Below are 22596 nucleotides of genomic sequence, written 5' to 3'. Positions count from 1 at the left end.
TAAGTTAGGAATTCTAGCTTTTGGCTTTTGGCTTGTTTTTGTTATTTTAGCTTAAAAACAATTGCTTAAAAGGACTTTTTTACTTTATCCAAACACTACAAAATGGCTTAAAAGTAATTTTAGCATAAAAGCACTTAAAACAAACTAATCCAAACTGGCTCCAAGACTAATATCTGGTGACCAGCAGTAAACAGTAACGAACGAGGTCCGAAAGGGATGTATTGCAAACAAAGATATGAAATAACGAAAACACTAAAGACTAAAATGCTTTGGATTTTTTAACCCTTCGATATTTAAATCAATCAATAAATTAACTATATCTTATGCATACACTTTAGTTATGATTGCTATCATAATATATATAAATTTTACAAATAGTACATGTATATAATTTCATAAACATCCAGAGTGGATAAATTTTTGTCGAAAACAATTGTCAAACCAAGCAAATAGGCAGCTAACGTAATGGTTAATGATGTCACGGCACGCAACAATCGAAATAACTTCTCTAACATTATAGACCTCTAATCCTCTATAAATAGCCAGCAATTTTAAATCTTGATTATAACCGTAATAACCAAGTTGCCCTACTTGTCGACTATGAGAGATGCACAACTTGAACCCCCCTTATCTCTTCACCGATTCTCCATGCCCCACTGGTGCTTCAAAAAGCTTGTATACTCGGTCGGATTCTGTTTATTTTTCCTAGCCGTATACATAAATTATATATATAGTTATATATAAATTATATACATTATCATATTCTACTCTCCGTGCTCTAGTTTATATGAATTTTTTTTTTTTTGGTCGTTTAAAAAAAAATGATCCCTTTTTAAATTTGAAAACAATTTAGCATTAACTTTCAATCTCCCCTCAATGAGAAGCTTTTATAGTCACACAAATATTCTGGACCCTATTTTAACTTGTTTAGGACCACAAATTCAAAAAGACTTTTTTTTTTTTAAATTTTGTACCCAGTCAATTCAGATTCACATAAATTAGAACGAGGGTGTATATATATTATATATCGATCAATTATATTTCATTAAAGCGATTATATACGCCTATCTAGGTTAATTCTTCAGAAAAGCAAACTCAATTTTGTCCATATTCTCAATTCATGCGCAAAACAGTATAAAAAAACATCCGCTTACGGTTTTCTGAAACCATGACTCATAATTTATATCCTTCCTTCTTCTTTATTTATCCACTCACATTTCCCTCCTTACAACATTGAAAAAACCCAACTAAATCCACTTCAATTTCTTAACTTTGGCCTCACTTTGTTCTGAAACTACACAGTTTACAAGCAATATTCATCATAGAAATTAAAAGCCATGGACCTGATCCCAGGGCTACCTAATGACATAGCAATTGAATGTCTCATACGACTTCCTATTGACCAGTTCTCTAAAGCAGCTTCAGTATGCAAGACCTGGAACGGCGAGATTACGCTGCCGGAGTTTCGACGACGGCGGAAAACTTCCGGGTTGACCCGACCCGTTTTAGCCATGGTCCAAGCTATGGTTGCTACTGTAAAAAAGCCTCAGGGTGACTCTACCCTCTCGTCTACCCAGATTTACCGTCTCTCCATCTGTGACCCGGAAAACGGCTGTTGGTACGACTTGCCGCCGATACCGGAGTTGATTGACGGGTTGCCGAAGTTTTGCCGGATTGTCGGAGTTGGATCCGATTTAGTAGTGATTGGCGGGTGTGACCCGATTACTTGGCGGGTTATGGACTGTGTTTTTATCTACAACTTCATATCCGGGACGTGGCGACGTGGAGCGGATATGCCAGGACAGCAGAGGTTGTTTTTCGGATGCGGTTCGGATTCCGATCAGGTCATCCTCGTCGCCGGCGGACATGACGACGAGAAGAACGCGCTGAAGTCGGTTCTGTTATACGACATCGTGAAAGACGAGTGGGTTACACTGCCTGACATGGTGATGCAGAGAGACGAATGTAAGGTTGTGTTTCATGAAGGTAAATTCCACGTCATTGGCGGTTATCCTACGTGGGCACAAGGTAACTTTGAGAAAAATGCTGAGGTGTTCAACTTTGCCACGTGGCAGTGGAGTTTGGAAGATGACTCCTTGAGTGCTAATAATTCTCCTCATACTTGCACTGAAGGTGATGATGGGAGATTGTACATGTGCCAAGACGGTGACGTGGTCGTGAAGGAACATGCTACGTGGCAAAAGTTGGCAAGGTTGCCAGCTGGGATTTCCAACGTGGCATATTTGACAGCGTGTCAAGGGAAGTTGATATTTGTGGGAAGTGCAGAATCTGATGAACTCCATAGTGTTTATGCCTTGGATATGAGTGAAAAAGTAAGAGCGTGGACAAAAGTAGAGACTCCAGATGAGTACAGTGGTCATGTTCAATTCGGTTGTTATTTGGAGATATGAGATTTTCAAAGGCAATCAATTATTAACAAATTTGTACTAAGGTTAAGGAATGAGAGTGAGGGGAGCATTTGAGTACCAGTAAAGTTGTCTTTGTGTGATCTATAGGTCACGGACTCGAGTCGTGAAATCAGCCACAAATATTTGCGTTAGAGTAGGCTGCCTACTTCACACCTCTTGAAATACGACTCTTTTTTGGACCCTACGCGAACGTGTGATACTTTATGAACCGTGCTACCCTAGTGATCATTTGGCCCAAAGAAAAAAAGAATGAGAGTGAGTTGAGCTATATTCTTAGTGGATTCTTTTCTTTTCCTCTATTACCTAGTATCACTCAACTATCTGGCAGTGATTGCTCTTATTAATTTTGGCACAATTGTGTTTCAGGTTTTGTTTGACAAATTACCTGTAAAATGAAAAGCCTAGTTTTGGCATACATATTGTCATCCCATTGCAGTGATCATGGTTAATTAGAGATATATTTGTATCACACTCTTGCTAATCTAATAAAGAAAAATCACCATTAGTTTAGGTACTACTAAAAAAATAGTTGTGTTTCAGATTTAATATTTTGTTAATGTTACTGGCGTATGCAGGAATTTTCGTAACCGATATCAATAGTTGAAGAAATAAACAAATGAATAAATTACTGTAATGGCAAGCGGTGTCATTTCTTATATTTATATTCAAAAGTTTAATTTTATTTATAATTTGTGATAGCGCTTCAAGTAAGGTGCCTACGCCCCTAATTAGCGTTTTTTCTAGTTTCTATGATGTATAGAGATATGACTGAATTATCTTTTCATTTTAGAATTTAGTTTTATGACTTAATGCAATAAACTGAATGTTGAATGATTATCTGCAAAAATATTCAAAAAAGATATACAAACACAAAATAATAGAGTTGAAAACTGGATGGTTTATGGCAAATGGATCAATGATATCACTTGTGCTTGCTTGCGTTTTGTTTTAGCATATTAATAGTATTTAATTACATTAATGCTGGAGTTGACTTTGTACACAGATTAGCTAAGACACACACATTCGGATAAAGACTTCGAGTTTGTCAAATCAACTTAATATATAAGATGTTCTTCTTACATCTTCTTGTTGAAATATTAACAATAACAATTAATTTGATAGAAATATTTAGTACTATTAATTAAAAGGGAAAATTGAATTTCTCAAGTTTTGAAAAGTGGATGGGGATGCATGTTTAATACGAGTGGTTATAAATTGTTTCTTTCATGATTTAAATGTGTGAATTTATTTACTCAGGTATCATGGGCGAAGCTACATGTTATAAAGGGTGGTCAACTGACCACCCTTCGTCGGAAAATTACAATGCGTATATAGGTAAAATATTAGATTTTCGAGGTATATAACATATATTGAACACTCTTTCCCGGGGAATTTTTTTCACTTCTTTCAAGTTTGAACACCCTTGAGTAAATTCCTAGCTTCGCCACTGTCAGGTATACTGCCAATAATCATAATAATTTAACATAGATATGTAAAAAATACTAATTCACTTGAAATTAACGAGTTTAGTTTTTTGCGCTAGAAACTTGCCCTTACAAGTAGGGGCGAAGCCACATGTCCGAAAGGTACGGTGGTCAACAATCAACTGACACCCTTTGTCAAAAAATTACATCGAGTATATAGATAAAACATTAGGTTTTATAGGTATATAACATATATTGAATATTCTTTGTCGGAAATTTTTTTCACTTCTTTCAAGTTTGAACATCCTTGAGAAAATTCCTGGCTTCGTCACTGCCTACAAGGAAAAGCTGAGAAAATTTAATCTTTTACCTTCAAAATGCTTGAAAATGAGAACCAATGTCTTCTATGAGTTCCATTCCACCTTCAAGTGCTTGACAATGAAAGCAATTATCATGAAAATAGAGCTTAGCCATTTGGTCAAGTCTTCTTTAATTTTACTATATGTTTTTTCAGTTTGGATTAAAATTATCTATAAAAAAATTCTCACACTTTCAATAGTTTTACCTGTTGTATCACGTCATTTACCATATTGTGTTATCTGTAGGTTACCCATCTATTTGATATAGAGAGTTACATATAACTGATTTTAACTGCATTGATTGAGTAAAATTCATTTATATTGTCACTGTATCGTTTGGTGTGTTTCTCATAAATCTTTCAATTGCCAACTACGTACTGCCTTCGGTCTAAAATAAGTGATTTTTTGGCCCTTTTTTTTTTGTGGTCCATTGATTTTTCCAGATTTCAAGAATGAATTAATTATTTTTTTTGCATTACCCTTGGAGTAAATAGTGTTGGAGTATGTTTTAGGAGTGTTTATGTGAAGAGATAGTAAAGGTTAATATGGTCAATTTCATTGCTAATTAATGTAAAAAGGTGGATTTCTTAATCTGTGTGAAAACAGCTAAAAAATTACTTATTTTGGACCGAAGAAAGTATCAACTAAGAATTTGTTTTCTCATTTAAAATGTGTATTTTCCCTTTGCTGCAATTTGTACCATTTCATTTTGCCATTAAGGCTAGACTTCTTACTGGTTAGCCATTTATATTCAAAGTTCATCTTTGTCCTTAATTTATTGGGAGTTCGACACTCAAGAAAAAGAACAAACATAAAGAGAGAAAAGAAAAGAAAAAAAGAAGAGTAGGAAAATTGATGAGTAGCTTTTTCTTTTCCTTCCTTTCCTTTTCCTTTTCCTCTTCTCTTTAATTATTCCTTTCTCTTTTAGACGAATTTTTTTGGATTTTTCATTTAGTGTTCGGTATCTGAATTTGAGCCCGACTGTATTTAGATTCGCACCGTGTAGAGCCCCATTTGGGGGGAAGCACTCCCTATCAATAATTTTTCCATACTCAGGACTCAAACCCGAAATTTCTTATTAAGGGAAGAACAACCTCATCCGCTACATCGCATCCTTTGGTGGTCTCTTTTAGACAACTTTACTTTTTCATTTAGCAGCTTTGTCCAGCTATAGAGAATCTGATACAATGGCTGAAAAGGTTGTACCCACAAAACTACACTTTAGAAATTTTGTCACGTTGAATAAGTTACTTCTAATTCTAAAATTTACTAAAATAAACTTTCGAGGTTCACGTTAAAGATTGTATCGTTCTCGTTGGGTAAAATAATCTCAGCATAAATTTTCGCATAAAATAATATAATATATAGTTGGAAGAATTTTAAAAAATAATTTCTACATAACTAAAATAACATTGGATTGATTCTATAATTAACCTAAAGTATGCAAAAAAAAAAAAAAAAAGCTTTAAACTTCATCTACTAGTTTTTAGAATAATTGGAACTTAAAAAGCAAATGCCTTGTAATTTAAAATGATAGGCAGAAAGAACAAGTGTCCATAGCATATGCTTTGCTTGCTTTGAAGCGTACTAATATTTAACCACAATTTTAATAGAAGATGGCCCTACGATACCTGTAAATGTAAAAGTCAATAATGCATTTAGCAGCAATAAAATGTCATTACGTACAAACGAAGAGTTTGAGGTCACTTTCATGTGATAATAATTAAATAAAAATTGAAATTACATTTACTAATAGTTTAAAGAAGTTCTATACTAACATTATGATAGAAATGGCTAGGGCCAGTGGCGGACGCAGGATTTGAAGGTCAAGGGTGCACTTTTTCTTTCAACCAAAGTTTGCTTTGTATACGGGGTATTACTACTAATATATCAGTATTTTCAAAAAACTATATTCATAACAAAATTGTCGAATTTTTCGGATGTCGGTGAACCCTCACCTGATAACATAGGCCCGCCTCTGGCTAGGGCAGAGTACTTAACCTATTCTACGAGTTGTCAATGTCATGCTTACTATAGAGATATAAAAGACAATTAATAAGCCAATCCAATATATAAAAGTAAACCTTAATTAAATACAATCACATGTTTTGTCTGCTTACCTATTTGCCAAAACCATCAACTTTTGATAGAGTAATTAATATATAAGAAACGGAAATTTCCATTCACCATTTGTGAACAGACAAAGGCAAGAATCCGTTAAAGGGATGACAACGAAACAACACTTGAACATCACTCTTCATGTTGTTGATATATCATAGACTTGTGCTGAGGTTAGAATTTAAAGCTTATGTGTTCAGAATTTTAGTCATTTTATAAGTTATTAATTTTTAAATTAATAATTTTAAAATACTCGGTGGATCGAATTTTTTAATATAAATCAAGAATATGGATCAAAATTAATGGGTTCGACCGAATCCTTATCAAAGAATCTATTTGTTATATAATTTCCATTTGTGGGCAACAGATGACCGTAACAGACACTCATACTTCTGTTTAATTTTTTTACCTCCAAAAAAGAGTGATCCAATTTTATCCAGACAAAGGGCAAAACTCAAAAGCAAGTAAGCTATGGTCCTCCACCCTTCCCACGCCTAATTGAACTCAAATCTCAGCATACTTCTAGAAGCTCGAATCAGCATTTCACGTACGTCTTTACCATTTGAATGGAAGAAAATAATTTTGAAGATATCTGCTGTTTATTATTAGATTTTTGCGTGTAAAAATAATAATTTTTGAAAATTTTGACATGAAACTAAATGCCATCAAGTCACCGCCATTCAATTAATCAGCTACTACATTTTCTTTGGTCATTGGTGTGTCAATTTGAATTAGTTTCATGGGTTTTAACTGTGCGCACTAATGCTTAGACACATGAAAATAAATCATTTAAATTTAAACATTATCTCCCATAATTTTTACCAGTTTCATTGACTTAATATCATATATATCTTCAATGACCCTATGTCATACCCGTGAATGTTCAATTAATCAACTACATGTTAATATCCAATTAGCCAATATTTATTTTATGATTAAACTATTTTTTTTTTTTAAAAATGACATTCTATAGCCGCTCTCAAAATAATAGTCAAAAAATATATATAATTATATATATATATATAGGCATTTTGTATGTTATATATAAAATTATATAAATTTTATACACTTTTTCGGCTACCGAATATAAATAGTTTCTGACGCGGCTAAAAGTGAAAAAACAACCTATTTTTTTAATCCTACCCGCCCAACTGCAAACTTATTTATCTGTTTGGCCAAGCTTCTTCAATCCTAGAAGCACGTTTTTTTTTTTTCAAAAAAAAGTATTTTTTTTTTCAAAGTTGAAGTGTTTGGCCAAGCTTTTTGAAGAAACAAAAAGTGTTTTTGAGGAGAAACAGAAGTAGTTTTGGAGAAGCAGAAAAAAAATACTAGCTTCTTTCCATAAGTACTTTTTTGAAAAAAATACACTTAAAAATAATTTTTAAAAGCTTGGCCAAACACTAATTGTTGCTCAGAAGTACTTTTAAAATTAATTAGCCAAACACAAATTGATTCTCACCAAAAGTACTTTTAAGAAAAGCACTTTTGAGAAAAAGACACTTCTCAAAATAAGCTGATTTTTGCAGATAGGCCAAACAAGCTATAAGTGAGACTGGTTATGCTTTGTAAAATTCATACCGATGGAGTTACCCTAAATCCATTACTTAAAAAAAAGGGGGAAATTACATGATATGCCCGTTTATAAAACTCACTTTCATGATATACCTAAGTTTTGAAATTACATCAAATATCCCAAAAATATTACACGGTAAACATATCACGATATTCTACTTTGGAATACGATCCAAACCTCACTTACCATATATTCTAATTTGAAATATAATATTCTAATTAAACAGACCATAATGTTTTAATTTGGAATATATTATTCAAACTAAAGATACCACAATATTCTAATTTGAAAAATCCAAACCTAGCTTACTCTAAAATTCTAATGAAGAATACAATATCCATATTCAAACTAAACATGCTACAGTATTCTAATTTGGATACAATATCCAATTTAAATATATTCTAACAAAACATACTACAGTATTCTAATTTGGAATACAGTATCCAAACCAAATATACTAGAACATTTTAATTTGGAATACAGTATGCAATGCAAAATATACAAAAATTTTAAATTTGGAATACAATATTCAAACTAAACATGCTACAGTATTCTAATTTGGAATACAATATCCAAATTAAATATATCACGATATTCTAATTTGAAATATACAGTATTATATTTTAGAATACAGTAGGTATACATGGTAAAATAATTTTATAAAGTAGGTATACAGAGTAAAATAAATATTTTAAATATATATCGTGTTAACTGATGTTTTCAATGGGCATACAAAGTAGATTATCCAATTCCTCTTCCATTTGATTATGCTCTTTGCATACACAATTCCATTCCTAAACTTCGCGATGGAAGCAGAAATTTCGATTCCACCAACCACTTCACCCAATAAAAGATATCGATGACAACCACTTTCATCGACTGCATCCGTGTTCCAGCCTAGTAAGCTTGAAATGTACGGAACAAGAGGCTTTTACTCCAATCAAAACTGGGAGACACACCAGAGTCCTTATTACACAAAATTAACTCTTCAATATCTGAGCGAGCAAAGCTATATTTTAAGCAAAACAACTGGGGAAGGCTTTTCCTTTTGCCTTCTTTCTAGGAAAATAAGACAAGTAATGCACGGATGTTAGGCAATTACCAAAACTATACTTTGTACTATCGTGTCGACAGAAGAGGATAATTTTCATACTACTGTATTTTGCGTATTTGGAGTTTTTCCAGTTCTCTTCATCGAGTAGTTATGTCAGCATTCTTCATGTTGTCACAATTGGAGATCTCATCATCGAATAAGGCCACAGGAAATTTTAGTAGCTCAGTCGGTTGACTACCTGAATTTTCACCTTGTGAGGTGTTCAATTTTCCATCTTGTAATTCCCTTCCCCTACCCCCTATATCTAACTTTAAAAAAGAAGAATAACGCCATGGGATAAAAGAAAAAAGAACCTTTTGTAATCTGTTATGGTTTGTGCGAAAATGATGAAGTTGGATCAATATATATCCTTCCTCTATAGAGCGACAGAGAAATGATATCTTCGTTTAAAGAATGTTAACAAAAATAAACTGAAAAAAGAGAAGTCGTTGAAAGCTTTTCAGGGACCCACCTAAAAATATCACAGATTCTTTCTGCGAATAATAAAATCTACTTTCCTCTTAGATTTATCCATTTAATTTTAAATGAGGCAGTTCGTACAAGTTAATGATGCTCCAGTGGACTGAAAAGTAGGTAACGCTAAGGATATTGCGACGTGTTCGGTGTTGAGGGTTGTACCAACGGAGAATATCTACAGAGCATTTAAATTCAGCGGGTTCCAAAGAAACTCACCAAATTACTGAAATGACTGAAATCAATTGAGGCCACCATTGGAAACTTGAAAATACAAGTTAGCATATACTTAAAAGGCAAATAAATAAATAAAATTCCCACACAAAAAGAAAACAGCTGCACAATATTTCTGGGTTCTGGTCCTTTACCATTAGTTTCCTAAAAGGGAAACAAAGAAACCCAAGCCACAAGAACCTGAGATTCAAAAATAAGGTAAAAGAACTTATTTCTTCAATTTTAAAAAGCAACAATCAAAGCATGGCGTTTAGATCTCTGATATCTTACCATATATTCAAACAGATAACTGCCACCTGTCAAGCTGCAGTGTATCTCTGAAAGTGAAGCAGCATGAGCAGGCGTTAGTTATGTTAACCTGCGATTGGCTATTGCAAACTCCAACTATGAACATAGGTTCTGAAGAGGAAAAAAAAAAAACATTCTATGGATTAATGTAAGATATAATATTGCTAAACAGAGAGCATAATGTTACATCACAAAAACCATAATGACTTCTTTCAAGTTCAACAGTCTCAGTTGAACTTTCACCTCGTTGGTGAAGGTTCGATTTCCCACCTTATAATCCCCTTCTCCATTTTCCCTTCCCCTACCCCTTGTGTAATTAAAAAAATTGCTGAGAAACTGGGGTAGAGCAGTTGCTGCAGTAATGCCAAATCCTTGAGGATCTCTTTTGGTAAGTTAAATAATTTTATCGATGTGGGAATAAATCCCACACAAGCAGTATACTCCGTTAGGATTATGTATACAGCATTTTAAAATACCAAATCACCTTGCAAGAAACAAGGCACAACAGAAAGCAGTCATTAAAGTCCCAGAGACAAATCATTACCTGCAGCTTTACCATATATGAGAACCCCAGATACTCCAGATCAACAATTGGAGTTAACAGAGGGCCTGGGTAAAGGCTGCAACACCACAAGTTTTACTTGGACATTTGCAACACCTGAGAAGTGCGGTAATGACAATAGATCATGATCTTAATCTGCTTATTACTCTTTGGCTCATTGGTCAAACTTCATCTCTGTATATCTGCGCCCAGAATATTAAAGGAAACTCAGAATCTTTATTAAAGTTAAGCAAACAGGATATATACAAACAGTAGTTGTACAAAAAAGAACTTCGGGAATAAGATATCTCGATGCAGCAATATGGAATCGAGGCTTGCCTGCGAGGGTTCTTCTGTCGCTGTCCGGGATTATCATTAGTTAGCTCTGGAGAATGAAATTAAGGCAGACAAGATCAGATATAGAGGCAAAAATTTTTTAACACCTAAGTGAATTTTGCAGAACTAGTAGAACAAAAAAGTGGAAATGATTAGAGCAGTCATACCATTCTTCTGTTCAAGCTTCCTTTCATGGTTTGGTTTACTGGCGCTATCCTCTTTGCTGCAGACAGAAGTAACTGTTAAGATGGTTTTCAACTTATTTTTTCTATAATACTGCTCTAAACATCTAAAGCTGCAGTTATTCATATTAAAAAAGAAAGTACTTTCTCAAAGGCGAACAGGATGTACGAAACAACTTTTATTGGTGAAAATGAATCACAGAGACATTTAACTATAACCTTGCAAAGCAATGACACAAGAACTCTCTTCAAGTAAAACTGTCCAGAAACTAAAAATTTCCAGCACAATGCATAAGAAATGTCAAAACAGACAAGATGAATCCCTTGAACTTTCAAGTCTGCTATATGTGATCCAAAGGAATGAGAATAACAATATTGACCAAAGTACGACATGGAAACTCAAGCCAGAAGGAAACACAAAAAAAAAACTGGAATATCTTCTAAACAGCCAAATATACTGACCTTGGAGCAGCAGTAAGAGATGATATCTGCCCACCAGATGGTCGAGCATGATAACCACCATCAAAAGCAAAATATGGTGAACAGTATGTTGCGCCCAATGCTCCTGCAGCCCCAGCTAGAACTGGCAACCTGGAGATCGGAAAATGGCATTATTTAAGTATTACCCCATTCGGCATGACGATGAAGACATATTAATGAATAGTTTCATTCTGCTAACTTCCAAGAATTCAGACAGAAAGGATAATTCATTCCCACTATGCATAGGTAAAGCTGCCACTCCAACTGGGTATAAATTAGGAAAGAACCAGCAATAAAATCTCCATAAAGTACAAGGCGACAACTTCCTCACACTCTCCCCTTTCATTTTGTAAATATTTTGATTAGCATCACAGTTGTTAAAGACAACCTTACCATGTCATATCGGAGTTCTGGCCAACATATCCAGGGAAGGCCATGCCAACAGCAGGAACCCTCATGCCACCAGGTTGCTGGCCCCCAAATTGCATGACTGCAAAATTCCATAACTTTGTTAAAAACTTCCACTGGGAAAATCCAGAAGTACAAAAGTGATCCTCCTTAATAATGTAAACTACTCGACTCAATATAATCACAGCAAGATTTCTGGAAAAGAAACCTAGCTAATTTGATATTATTAACTTTCTCTCAATAAAAAGGTACAGGACATATACAATCAGATTTATTAAATCTTCCATCAGAACCACCTCTCTACTCCCTCGGGGTATGGGTAAGGTCTATGTACACACTACCCTCCCCAGGCCCCACTTTTGGGATTTTACTGGGTTGTTATTGTTGTTGTTGTTCCATCGGAACAACATTACAGAACAATTAACATAAGGAAGTGCATTTTGGAACAAGAGTGATATTCAGCTAAAAGTATATGTTTTTAGCATATTTCCGACTCATATCTTGAGAATATTTGTTGTGGTTTAATTCATAATTGATGCGGGAGTGATTTTTGATGAAGGTGGAATTAAAGTGAAGGATTGGCACTAGTTGGAGTTGGAAACACATGAAGAACTGAAGTTACTAGGGGACGTCTAGAGTGCTCGCATCGCAAGCGTGTGTGGCCTACAAGAGGTTTTACAAGTCGTGCAAGACAGTGAAGTGAGGCCATCGCGACAACCATCACAAGACCTCCATGAAGTTGGATGTCAAGGTGCTTGTGCTGCATCCCCTAAGACGAGCGCTACAGGTTCTCCTAGCTGACTTGGGATTGAAGTAAATGTCTCCTACACCTATAAATAACCCTAAACAGGATTTTTAAACAACTTTTGACCTAGGAGAGTAAGGAACGGCCGAGGAGCTTTGAGTTCATCCTTTCTTCTGGCAAACCAATAATTTTTTCTTTGGATATTTGTTGTTTAACAATCATATCTATGTGGAGCTAAACTTCACATTCTAAGGTTTTAGTTTTTTCATGAACGTTGTTATTTGAATATTGATTTCGGCTTGTTAATTCATCGTATTAGTTTATTTATTCAATCATGCGTTTAATTATTCAACTACTTAATCACCAATTGAATACTATCTATGAATCTAGGGATGAATTCGGGAGAGAGAATTCTAGATTGCAAACAGGATCGAGTAGAGCATGTTTCTGAACCCGTACCTCGAGGAGTGATCCACGGTTAGGATAGGGATATAACTAACAGTCTCGCTTAGTCATTACACAGGAATTACAAAAGCGTTCTTGTTAACTCTAATTCCATAGGAATATAGGCGTTAGATTAACCTGAATAGGCAAGTAGTACTTCGGTAGAATGCTACGAGTAATATTAACCATGTGACTATTCAACTAGATAGATTGAGAAGTTGAATCGGTTGAAGAATACAACAGGATGCTAGATAGCCCATCACCCTAGATCGTTTTCATCACATTGGTAACATAAAAATCTACTCTTCCTCTGTTCAAAGTTCATTATTTATTTCTTTTTAGTTTAATTTGTTTATTCCTTGCTTAGATAATTGGGATCGTTTAATCTAGTTAATAGTTCATAACAAGTCCTCATGGGAACTATACCCTACTTATCACTTTATTACTTGTCGACCGCGTTCACTTGTGTGTGCGTTTGGCCGCAACAAAGAGCTAGTTTCCTTCTGCATTTCACATTATAGATGCTAGATATGAAAGGTCTACCTGGCAAATACGGTGGAGTTGCAGATAAGTTCTGATCAACGTGACCACTACCCATGCTTCCAGGTGTGCCCATAACTAGTGGTGTTCCGCCATAGAGAGCTGATCCCCTTCCAGTGCCCTGAAGACTTCCTTTTCCTTTTGCAACAATAGCACTCTTTGATTTACCCGACTCCGAAGAAGACTCGAGCTCTCCATGAAAGGTATTCATAGTTTGTCCTGTTTTCAGGGGAGAAGATTGAGATCCAGTACCAGATTGCTGCACAAGCTGCTGGATAACTTGCAAAGAAGGCTGTCCTCGACTTTGAGCAGAATTTCGCTGAGTGGAGTGGACCTTGGTTGGCTGAGTAACTCTGCTACCTTGGTTATTGGGTACAGGGTATTGGTAATTCATATGTGGCAATGTATTAAATCCTCTTCCTTGGCCTCTCAATGGCTGAGACTGCTTAGAATTTACTGATGAGGAACCAGGAGGCATATGTAAGCTGGATGGAAGCTTCCCAGAAACTGTAGAAATAGGACCATCAACTTTATATTTGTCTATGCCGCTAGAGCCACTCACATCCTTCCCCCGCAACATCGCAGTTGATTGTGCAGCAGCAGAACTTCCGCCCAAAAGAGAAGGCTGTGCACGGTGGCTGCTTGTCCCGGTTTGCAATTCCCTCTTGTGTGTCACTGTAATTTCTGTAGTCGAAGGACCAGAGGGGTAAAATGGAGGAGAAGCATAATTCAAGCTTGATATAAAGCCTTGCTTCGCAGATGTAATTCCTTCATTTTCGAAATTTGATACAGGAGCAGATGCTTTGCCATTGCTATTATGAGAAAGTTTCTCAACTGACTGACCAGATCTGGAGAAAAAGTTCAATACGAGAAAGATGGTTGAAGGTTAAACAGAAAATTGAGGAAGAGACGAAAGGAAAATTAGCTGACTTGCAACTCACCGCTTGTTCAGTGGAGGAGCATCAATGTTTTCCTTAGATAATGGTCGATACCTGCTTGGCCCACGACCTCGCACACCTTTTGATGCATTGTTCTGAATCTTCTGGTTATTATCGGTACTCTGATTATAATCGTTGATGTATGTGGCTGGTCTTCTTCCCCGTGAAGTTCCACGTTCAGCCCCTCGAGTTCTACCACGACCTCGATACCGACCCCTTGAAGTCCTTCTACCCTGAGAAATTAGAAAGAACAATTTAAGACCATACAATTTAATGCGCAGAAGACTAGGAAACAAGGAAAAAGAAAGAAGCCACAAAAAATAGCACGTCACTAAAAGCACTCACCTCTCCATAATGCCTCTCCTCCATGGTCAACTCTTCAAACTTGTCATGCCCCCATTTCCAATCATCTTTGGATTCCCATAATTTTCTTCCACCAAATGTACGCCTAACAAAACAAGTAACATAGGACAACCGTATAAATTTCTCTCATTACTACAGAAGCTTATTTGTAATGAAAATTTTTCTATCACAAGTTGCAAAAACGTATAAGCAGTGAAATGTAAAATTAAAATGTTAGTCAAAACTACAACTTACAACATCAAGCAAAACAGGGTGTGAATTGGGGGGAGAGAGAGAGAGAGAGAGAGAGAGAGAGAGAGAGAGAGAGAGAGAGAGCAGAATGTTCCATTAATCTGGTATAGTAAATCAACTTAGTAGCACTTTATATAGTTTTGAGTGCATTAACTGCCCTTTTCTCCTTGCAGAAAAATACTCTTAGAAGGGGCAAAAGAAGCACGTTACGTTCAAAGATAATATTATTGTCTGACCTAATATTTCAACAAAGAGAAGAAATAGCAGATGCAGAACTGCAGTCCTTCCTTTTTCTACCTTTAGACATACTACTTTGCTACCCCGGATTCTATAATAAGTCGTTCCCGCCAGCATCTGCTTGCAACACAAAATATTTAGCAAAGCAAGTTCTAGGACGAAAGGTGGCGCATATATTATCGTAATGACTAGAAAACAATGCACACCCTCCCTGCTAATTCTCTTTTTTGACTGTCCAAAGTATACAAGAAAAAAAGTACCAGCTATAGTAATTACTCTTGCTAGGCCGTCTATCAGCACATAAGTTTAAGAATTGAAAAACAAGAATGTTGAAGTTACCAAAGTTTAGCTGCTTTAACATATCGAAGCTTAATAATTTCAAATTCCCAGGGAGAACATGCACTCAAGCCTCTATGACAATACAATTTAAGCATAGACCAAACTTAAATTCATGAAAGCATATCATCCATTACCAAAAAAATTATGTGCAAGTGATTCTATTTAGTTTAAGGTGCAAGACAAAAGTCAAAAATAAAATTAAGGTTCTTTCCCCAACATATTCACTGGCTCACTTATTTCTACTTGACTTCTAACAAGCCGATTCTCTCAAATAAGATTTCTCAATATATAACAACAACGACAACAACAACAATGTCTCGACACCAAGCTAATTGGGGGAAACCTGACCTGTGTGGGGCAGCTGCAGCATTGTCTCGAAACCTATCATCGTGCATGTAGAAAGCACCGGCAGTGGGAACAGAATAGGGTTCATTCGGTTTATTAGCCTCTCCCGGGACAACGCCATCGCCATCGCCATCATCCATCCCCGAATTCAATTCCCTCACTACTTCCTTTACTACTTCATCCTCCTCACCTAATATTGCCTCTGCTTCAACAGCACTTTCTTCATTACTCACACTACCTTCATCATAAACTTCCTCTTCCTCCACATACTCTTCTTCTTCTTCTAATTCGTCTTCCTAGTCGTATTCAGCAGCAGCGCCTTGTCCTTCCTCTGAATCGTCATCAGAGTCGTCAATCCTCCTTGAGGGCATTTCTGTCTTTTCGCTCTCTTCTTCATCATCACTACTTGCCTCTCTCCTCCTCATCTTCAACGACATCTTTGCTTCCTCCGGATCGCTCTCGTACTCCTCGACTTCTTTTTCTCCCACTCCCGCCATCATCAATAACACACCCAAAAAACAAACTTTACACCAATAATATCAACAAAAGAACCCTAAATTGACGAGAATTTGAATGAAATATTGGGTTTAGGGGGGATGTGATCTGAATTTCGCGGGATTAAGGTATGGCTATGGAAAAACCTAGAGTTTGAGAGGGGGCAACATCAGTTGATTTTTTGCAGGATATTTTGGGTCGTCAGCAAAGTACAAATAAGGAAAAGATCGAAGACGTATCGCGTTCTGATTGGGACTTTAATGTTTTTTCGGGACAAAAAAACAAGTTTTTACTACTAAAAAAAAAAGTTACTTAAATACATAATTCGCAGTACTATACTGCGAATTACTTTAATAGAATTTTAGCCGTTAAAGTAGTTCGCAGTAAAGTACTGCGAATCAATTAAAAAGTTAGTGATTCGCAGTATTGTACTGCGTATTATAAAAAATATTTTTTTTGCTAATTCGCAGTATTGTACTGCGAATTACTGAGTTGGCCCCACCAATAATTAACTAACATAACAATAATTCAAACACATAAAACGTATTATTGTACTGCGAATTCCTTAAAAAAATTATGCACCCCAGGCTCGAACTTGCCTTATTTAAAGGCGTTTCAGTTTTATGAAAATTCATTCAATACAAACTTTTAACTTTCGTTCATACTTCTCTCTTCTTCTTATCAATTATTTTTGTACAATGTCTGAAGAGTCAAAAATAAGAGTTTCATTATATTGGGGGGGGGGGGGGGGGGGTGGTGAGGTTGTGCTGGAGAATAACTCTGTGAGTTATAGCTCACCTCCACAGTCTCATGTTAAATTACCGCTTACTATGGAGTATGATAAATTGGTTTCGTTGTTATGTAAAAAAATGAGGGTGAGGAAGCGTTCAGTTAACCTTAAAGTAACCGGTAGGTTTCTGTATTCAGTGACTCCGCAGGGGTTTGCTTATTATTCTGAGTTTAACATCGAGGATGATGAAACTCTTCGAGATTTTTTGCGGATTCCGGATGAATACAGGGAATTTATTGTAATAAAATTATTGGAAATGTACGTCAAAGTGGAAGACGTTCCCAATAATGAGGGCGTGCATAGTAGGGATAACCCCCAGTCATCGGGTAGTTATTCTGGAGCAGTTTTTGCCGGAGAGATTGCTGATGAAAGAGTTTGCCTTGATTTAAACTTGTCACCACCGGCGAATGAGCAGCCACAAAATAATTTTTCGACTTTATATAATCAACAAGACGACTGGTAAACTTCAATTTTACTGCGCTTTAGCGATGTTTGTTTTATGTTTTAATTGGATTTGTATTAACACTTATATTTTTCATAGGGGATACCGTCCGGATATGAATTTTACAAGTTATGACCCCGTCCCTAGTTGGAATATGCGTAGTTCTGGAGTATTGGAGCACGGTGGTCCATCCGGGAGTCATCACCAACAAGAAAATATCCATCACGAAACGTCAAGACACTTGTAAGTAAATTGATATAGCTATATCAAATGTATTTATGTAGTTGGGTAACTTATAATTTTGTTCTTTTTGTGCAGTGAAAACGAGCTTCTTGATGTTCCTGACCTCACACAGTTGCCCAAGACGACGTATTGACTCGTGATTTGGCTGATGCGTAGAGTCAGGAAGATGATAGTGATTATGACAACAATGCGGATGAGTCTGGGGATGACACACCCTTCCATGATAAGGGTGATGATGAGGAGGAAGTGAATGTTGAACCTGAGCTGACGAGGGAGCATGTTCCTCCACCTCCCGCTAGACAAAGAGTGTACGAGTCCCACGTGCCATTTCATGAGCGGAATATTCCCTACCTTGATAATTTGCCAAGTATGCCGAACGTGGATGCCCTCACAAGGGATGATGACGAAATTCGGTCAGCAATGTGGGATGAGTCTAGACCAGCTGTTCTGACAAAGGGCATGTATTTCCCCGATAAAGCTCGCCTAATTAGGGTTATAAAATCTACAGTATAACAGAGTGCCGTGAGATGACGGTAAGTGAGTCAACTACGGAGGTATACAAGGCTGTATGCCGTAGGTGGTTTATGGGTTGTCACTGGATGTTGCGTACCAGCAAGAAGAAATCAGGTTTGTGGAAAGTGGGTAAATTTATTAGCGAGCACAGATGTGAAATGGACACATTCAATGAGAATCACTTCAACTTGGATGTGGACTTGATTTCTCTTGTCTTGATTCCATATTTGAAAGTGTCCATTAGGTTCAAGATTAAAGAGTGTATTACAGCCGTCCACCAGGAGTATGGTTGTACTATAACCAAAAGAAAGGCATATCTCGGTCGCAAACGTGCCTTTGAACTTATTTATGGCAACTGGGATAAGTCTTTTTCAAATCTGCCCAGGTACATGGCCGCACTGCAACACTTTAACCCCGGGACTGTTGTTGAATGGAGGCGTGAGCGGAGTCCGGACAGACCGGAATATATTTTCAACTATGTGTTCTGGTCATTTAAACCAGCAATTGATGGTTTTGTGCATTGTCGTCCTGTAATTTCCATAGACGGTACTCATGTCTATGGAAAGTATGATATTAAGCTTTTGATTGCAGTTGTAGTAGATGCCAACGGACAAATATTTCCACTAGCTTTTGCCATTTGTGCCAACGAAAGCGAAGAGACGTGGACGCATTTTTTAAACCACTTGAAGCAGCACGTTGTCAAACAGTGTTCGGGTATTTGTCTAATATCTGATCGGCATGGTGGTATTTTAAGTTCTGTACGTCACTTGGCTGAATGGCATGAACCATATGCATACCACCGTTACTGTGTGAGGCATCTGAAGGCCAATTTCCAGAAGAAATTTCCTGACGAGCCCTTGCATGACTTAATGTGGATGGCTGCAACTGAGCACCAGCAGTGCAAATTCACGAGGCGCATGGAAGCGATCCGGCAGATAGATCCACAAGCCTATACTTGGTTGATGCGACATGAGCTTCACATGTGGACATTGCATGCTGATGGTGGCAGACGATGGGGATCCCTCACTACAAATGTGTCGGAGTCATTCAACGGCTTGTTAAAGTCTGCCCGTGGACTGCCTGTCACTGCCATGGTCCGCATGACATTCAAACAGAGTGCGAAGAGGTTTGTTGAAAGGCATGCAGCTGCATCGGCATTGATGGACAGGGGTGTTGAATTTATGCCAATACCCATGAGAAGATTTGAAAGGTCCAGGAGGCGAGCACAGTGGCATTCATTTCTTTAGTACGATCATGAACGGGGTGTTTTTGAAGTTAAGACCGATCCGCGGACACCGTGGGAATAATCTACAGACGGTGAATGAAAATAGAAGGTTGTGTTCATGTGGGAAATGGACCATCTACCACATGCCGTGCGCACATGCGTTGAAGTGCTTTCAACAAGTTGGATATGGGGCAACAAACTATATTGATAGGCAATACAGTGTTGCTGCATACGTAGACACGTATAGTGGGAAGTTGCATCCATTAGGTGCTGAGCATTATTGGCCGCCGGAACCTTTTAAGATGGTATGTAACAAGGACTATTTGCGCAAGCTGCAAGTGCAAAAGAGAACGCGTATACGGAACCAAATGGATGTTGGTGACACCGTTTATGCGCGTAAATGTGGCATATGCTCGCAAACTGGACACGGCCGTCGTAAATGTCCTTCAGATAGTGTGCGTGGCGGTGGTAATCCGGCTCCTGGTGCAAGTTCGTCGAATGTACCCAACTATCAAGGATACCCCTAGTCTTTTGTTTTGGTATTGTTTTTGTAATACGTGTTTGTACTTGTGTATGTTGCAATATATATCAAATAAAATTATGTTCGACAATCTGGAATGAGTGAAGAAAAAGCTGTTTAATTGCAGGAAAATATAATATGTAAAGCGTGGTTTGATAGTTTCATATAACAACACAAGCACTTAAACTTAACTTCCACTTCAATTAAAATAAAATTTAGTACAACAAACAAGGAAAACATTACTACAGCACAAACACAAACGTAGCAGGCCAACATAATAAAAATACATGAAATATGAAAAATACACTAAACACATACATTCCAATGTTTAGTCCAGGTTGCCATTTGCTCTCCGCTCCAACCATTTAAATCGTTCTTCCAGTTGTTCTTTTTCTTCTTCTACCTCTTTCAGTTTCGCCTTCACCTCCGCAAGTTCCCGTTTATATTTTTTTTACGTTCATTTTGTGCTTCACAATTCCATTGTGCTTTCAATTTTTCTTCTTCCACCTCCTTCAGTTTCGCCCTCATTTCTGCAATAGTTCTATCGCTTTCGCTTTGTGTTTCCTGTTGGCGTAAACACATATTATGAAGAAACTGCAGTTTTTCTTTGTAATATTCCTGATAACATGGTTCATCAACCCATTCCTCAAACTCACAAATAGGTTCGCCCGGAACCTTGTAAAACTGGTTCATACAGTGCCAGTAGCAGCGTCCAGCTTCACCACCGTCCCAACAACTTTGCATCATGCATAATTTTCCACAGTAGCATTGTGGTGGACGAAGAGGTTGAGCCATATAATGAAATATTTGCTTTTGGTAAAAAAAACTTACTTTTAATGAAATATCTGCTTTTAGTAAATTTTGAGCATACAAAATAACTACAATGATCCCGTTATTTATAGGCGAGACAAAATAATTAATTCGCAGTATAGTACTGCGTTTTATGGAGTTGTCTTGTCGTTCTGAAAAAGATGAAAACCGTGTGAAAAAAGCTGTTGTCTTGCAGAAAAATTTAATAATTAATTCGCAGTATAGTATTGCGTTTTATGGAGTTGTCTTGTCGTTCTGAAAAAGATGAAAATCATGTGAAAAAAGCTGCTCTCTTGCAGAAAATTTTAATAATTAATTCACAGTATAGTACTACATTTTTTGGAGTTGTCTTGTCGTTAAAAATTTAATAATTAATTCGCAGTATAGTACTACGTTTTATGGAGTTGTCTTCTCGTTCTGAAAAAGATGAAACCCATGTGAAAAAAACTGATTTCTTGCAGAAAAATGTAATAATTAATTCGCAGTATAGTACTACGTTTTTTGGAGTTGTCTTATCGTTCTGAAAAAGATGAAATCCATGTCAAAAAACTGCTTTCTTTATGTTTCCTTTTAGTTCTACTGTTTGTTTTTGTGTTTGTGTTGTACTGTTTAAGTTAAATTGCTGTTCAAACGCAATTAAAATAACATTATTGTTAAAAGATAATTGTTACCATTATTTACATAATGCACTAATTACACAAAGTAAAAACATAAGTAAATCAGTGAGTCCCGCAGCCTGTGTGCTTCAGTGCAGCTGCCGGCCTAAGTCGCATCCCCTGTCGCCCGGGTACACTATCTGGATCATCGTCATCAAGCCGCCTCTTTATGTGTGGATGTGCAGCAGCATCGACACCACAGCTGGCAGGATCGGAAGAATAGGCCGTCGGGCCGTCAGCAACCTACAAAACAAGTAGTAATCTTAGATGTGAAAAAGTATATTTGTATTGTACGTGTTGAGTCAAAAAATATTTTCTCACCGTGGTCTCGTCCGCCGCCTGAGTATATGCATCTGTGGTGTCCTCATTAAAGCATGTAGTGGCCTTGAAGATGGGCTGGGACGAAACCTTCATAAGAAAGTTAAAAATTAATTAATGTCAGCTCATTAAGGAAAAGAAAACAAATTGAAATTTTAAAGTAATACAAACATACCTGCGCCTGTGGTAGATCCGCATCAACCGCTGGGGATGAGGCATAACTCAACCTGCGCCTGCCATCCACGTCCCGGGTGGGCCGATCCTCAGCTGCGGTAGATGGGCATGCAAAGTACTGGTCTACATCCCCGTCGAATGTACCCGTGATCGACAATGCTCCTGACGGGGTGACGTGCGATGCTGGAAGAGATAGCTGAAGGTTGTACGACGGCATGCTGCTGGATGGCTCATCTACCTGAGGTCCATAACCCGGCTGATCATCTCCAAGAGCCTCATCTCTAAAATC

At 37.0% G+C, this 22596-nt stretch overlaps 3 protein-coding genes across 4 annotated transcripts; 1 reads left to right on the top strand and 2 right to left on the bottom strand.

Annotated features, from left to right (window-relative positions):
• On the top strand, positions 761–2857 carry LOC109227381 (F-box/kelch-repeat protein At1g80440-like). The gene has a single exon (XM_019392526.1). The coding sequence runs from the start codon at positions 1338–1340 to the stop codon at positions 2409–2411; it is 1074 nt and encodes a 357-aa protein (XP_019248071.1). The 5' UTR covers positions 761–1337; the 3' UTR covers positions 2412–2857.
• Positions 9576–16825, bottom strand: LOC109227380. Of its 2 annotated transcripts, none has more exons than XM_019392524.1 (11): positions 16125–16825; positions 14952–15054; positions 14610–14839; positions 13672–14516; positions 11925–12021; positions 11514–11642; positions 11037–11092; positions 10873–10918; positions 10537–10736; positions 9975–10103; positions 9576–9884 (listed from the first exon to the last, which is right to left on the bottom strand). In XM_019392524.1, the coding sequence occupies exons 1-9, from the start codon at positions 16259–16261 to the stop codon at positions 10709–10711; spliced, it is 1671 nt and encodes a 556-aa protein (XP_019248069.1). In that variant the 5' UTR covers positions 16262–16825; the 3' UTR covers positions 9576–9884; positions 9975–10103; positions 10537–10708. The 2 variants fall into 2 exon arrangements, with proteins under 2 accessions (XP_019248069.1, XP_019248070.1); XM_019392525.1 differs by having other exon boundaries at positions 9975–10021.
• On the bottom strand, positions 16418–21144 carry LOC109228069 (clusterin-associated protein 1-like). The gene is made up of 2 exons (XM_019393251.1): positions 20805–21144; positions 16418–16644 (listed from the first exon to the last, which is right to left on the bottom strand). Exons 1-2 carry the CDS (start codon positions 21142–21144, stop codon positions 16418–16420), a joined length of 567 nt encoding a protein of 188 aa, XP_019248796.1.

The sequence above is a fragment of the Nicotiana attenuata genome, chromosome 6 (assembly GCF_001879085.1).
Source record: "Nicotiana attenuata strain UT chromosome 6, NIATTr2, whole genome shotgun sequence".
Taxonomy (NCBI): Eukaryota; Viridiplantae; Streptophyta; class Magnoliopsida; order Solanales; family Solanaceae; genus Nicotiana; species Nicotiana attenuata.
Note: the sequence above shows the minus strand (reverse complement) of the source record. Positions and strands in the feature narration are given on the sequence as shown.

Bases quoted from the DNA above. Each gene is read 5' to 3' on its own strand.
- LOC109227381 (XM_019392526.1), top strand. From the start codon at position 1,338: ATGGACCTGATCCCAGGGCTACCTAATGACATAGCAATTGAATGTCTC.
- LOC109227380 (XM_019392524.1), bottom strand. From the start codon at position 16,261: ATGGATGATGGCGATGGCGATGGCGTTGTCCCGGGAGAGGCTAATAAA. The intron at 14,517-14,609 runs GTGAGTTGCAAG...CTTTTTCTCCAG, and splicing joins GCTCCTCCACTGAACAAGCG to ATCTGGTCAGTCAGTTGAGA. The intron at 10,919-11,036 runs GTATGACTGCTC...TTCATTCTCCAG, and splicing joins GAAGCTTGAACAGAAGAATG to AGCTAACTAATGATAATCCC.
- LOC109228069 (XM_019393251.1), bottom strand. From the start codon at position 21,144: ATGGCTCAACCTCTTCGTCCACCACAATGCTACTGTGGAAAATTATGC. The intron at 16,645-20,804 runs GTAAAAAAAATA...ATTGGTGTAAAG, and splicing joins TTGTGAAGCACAAAATGAAC to TTTGTTTTTTGGGTGTGTTA.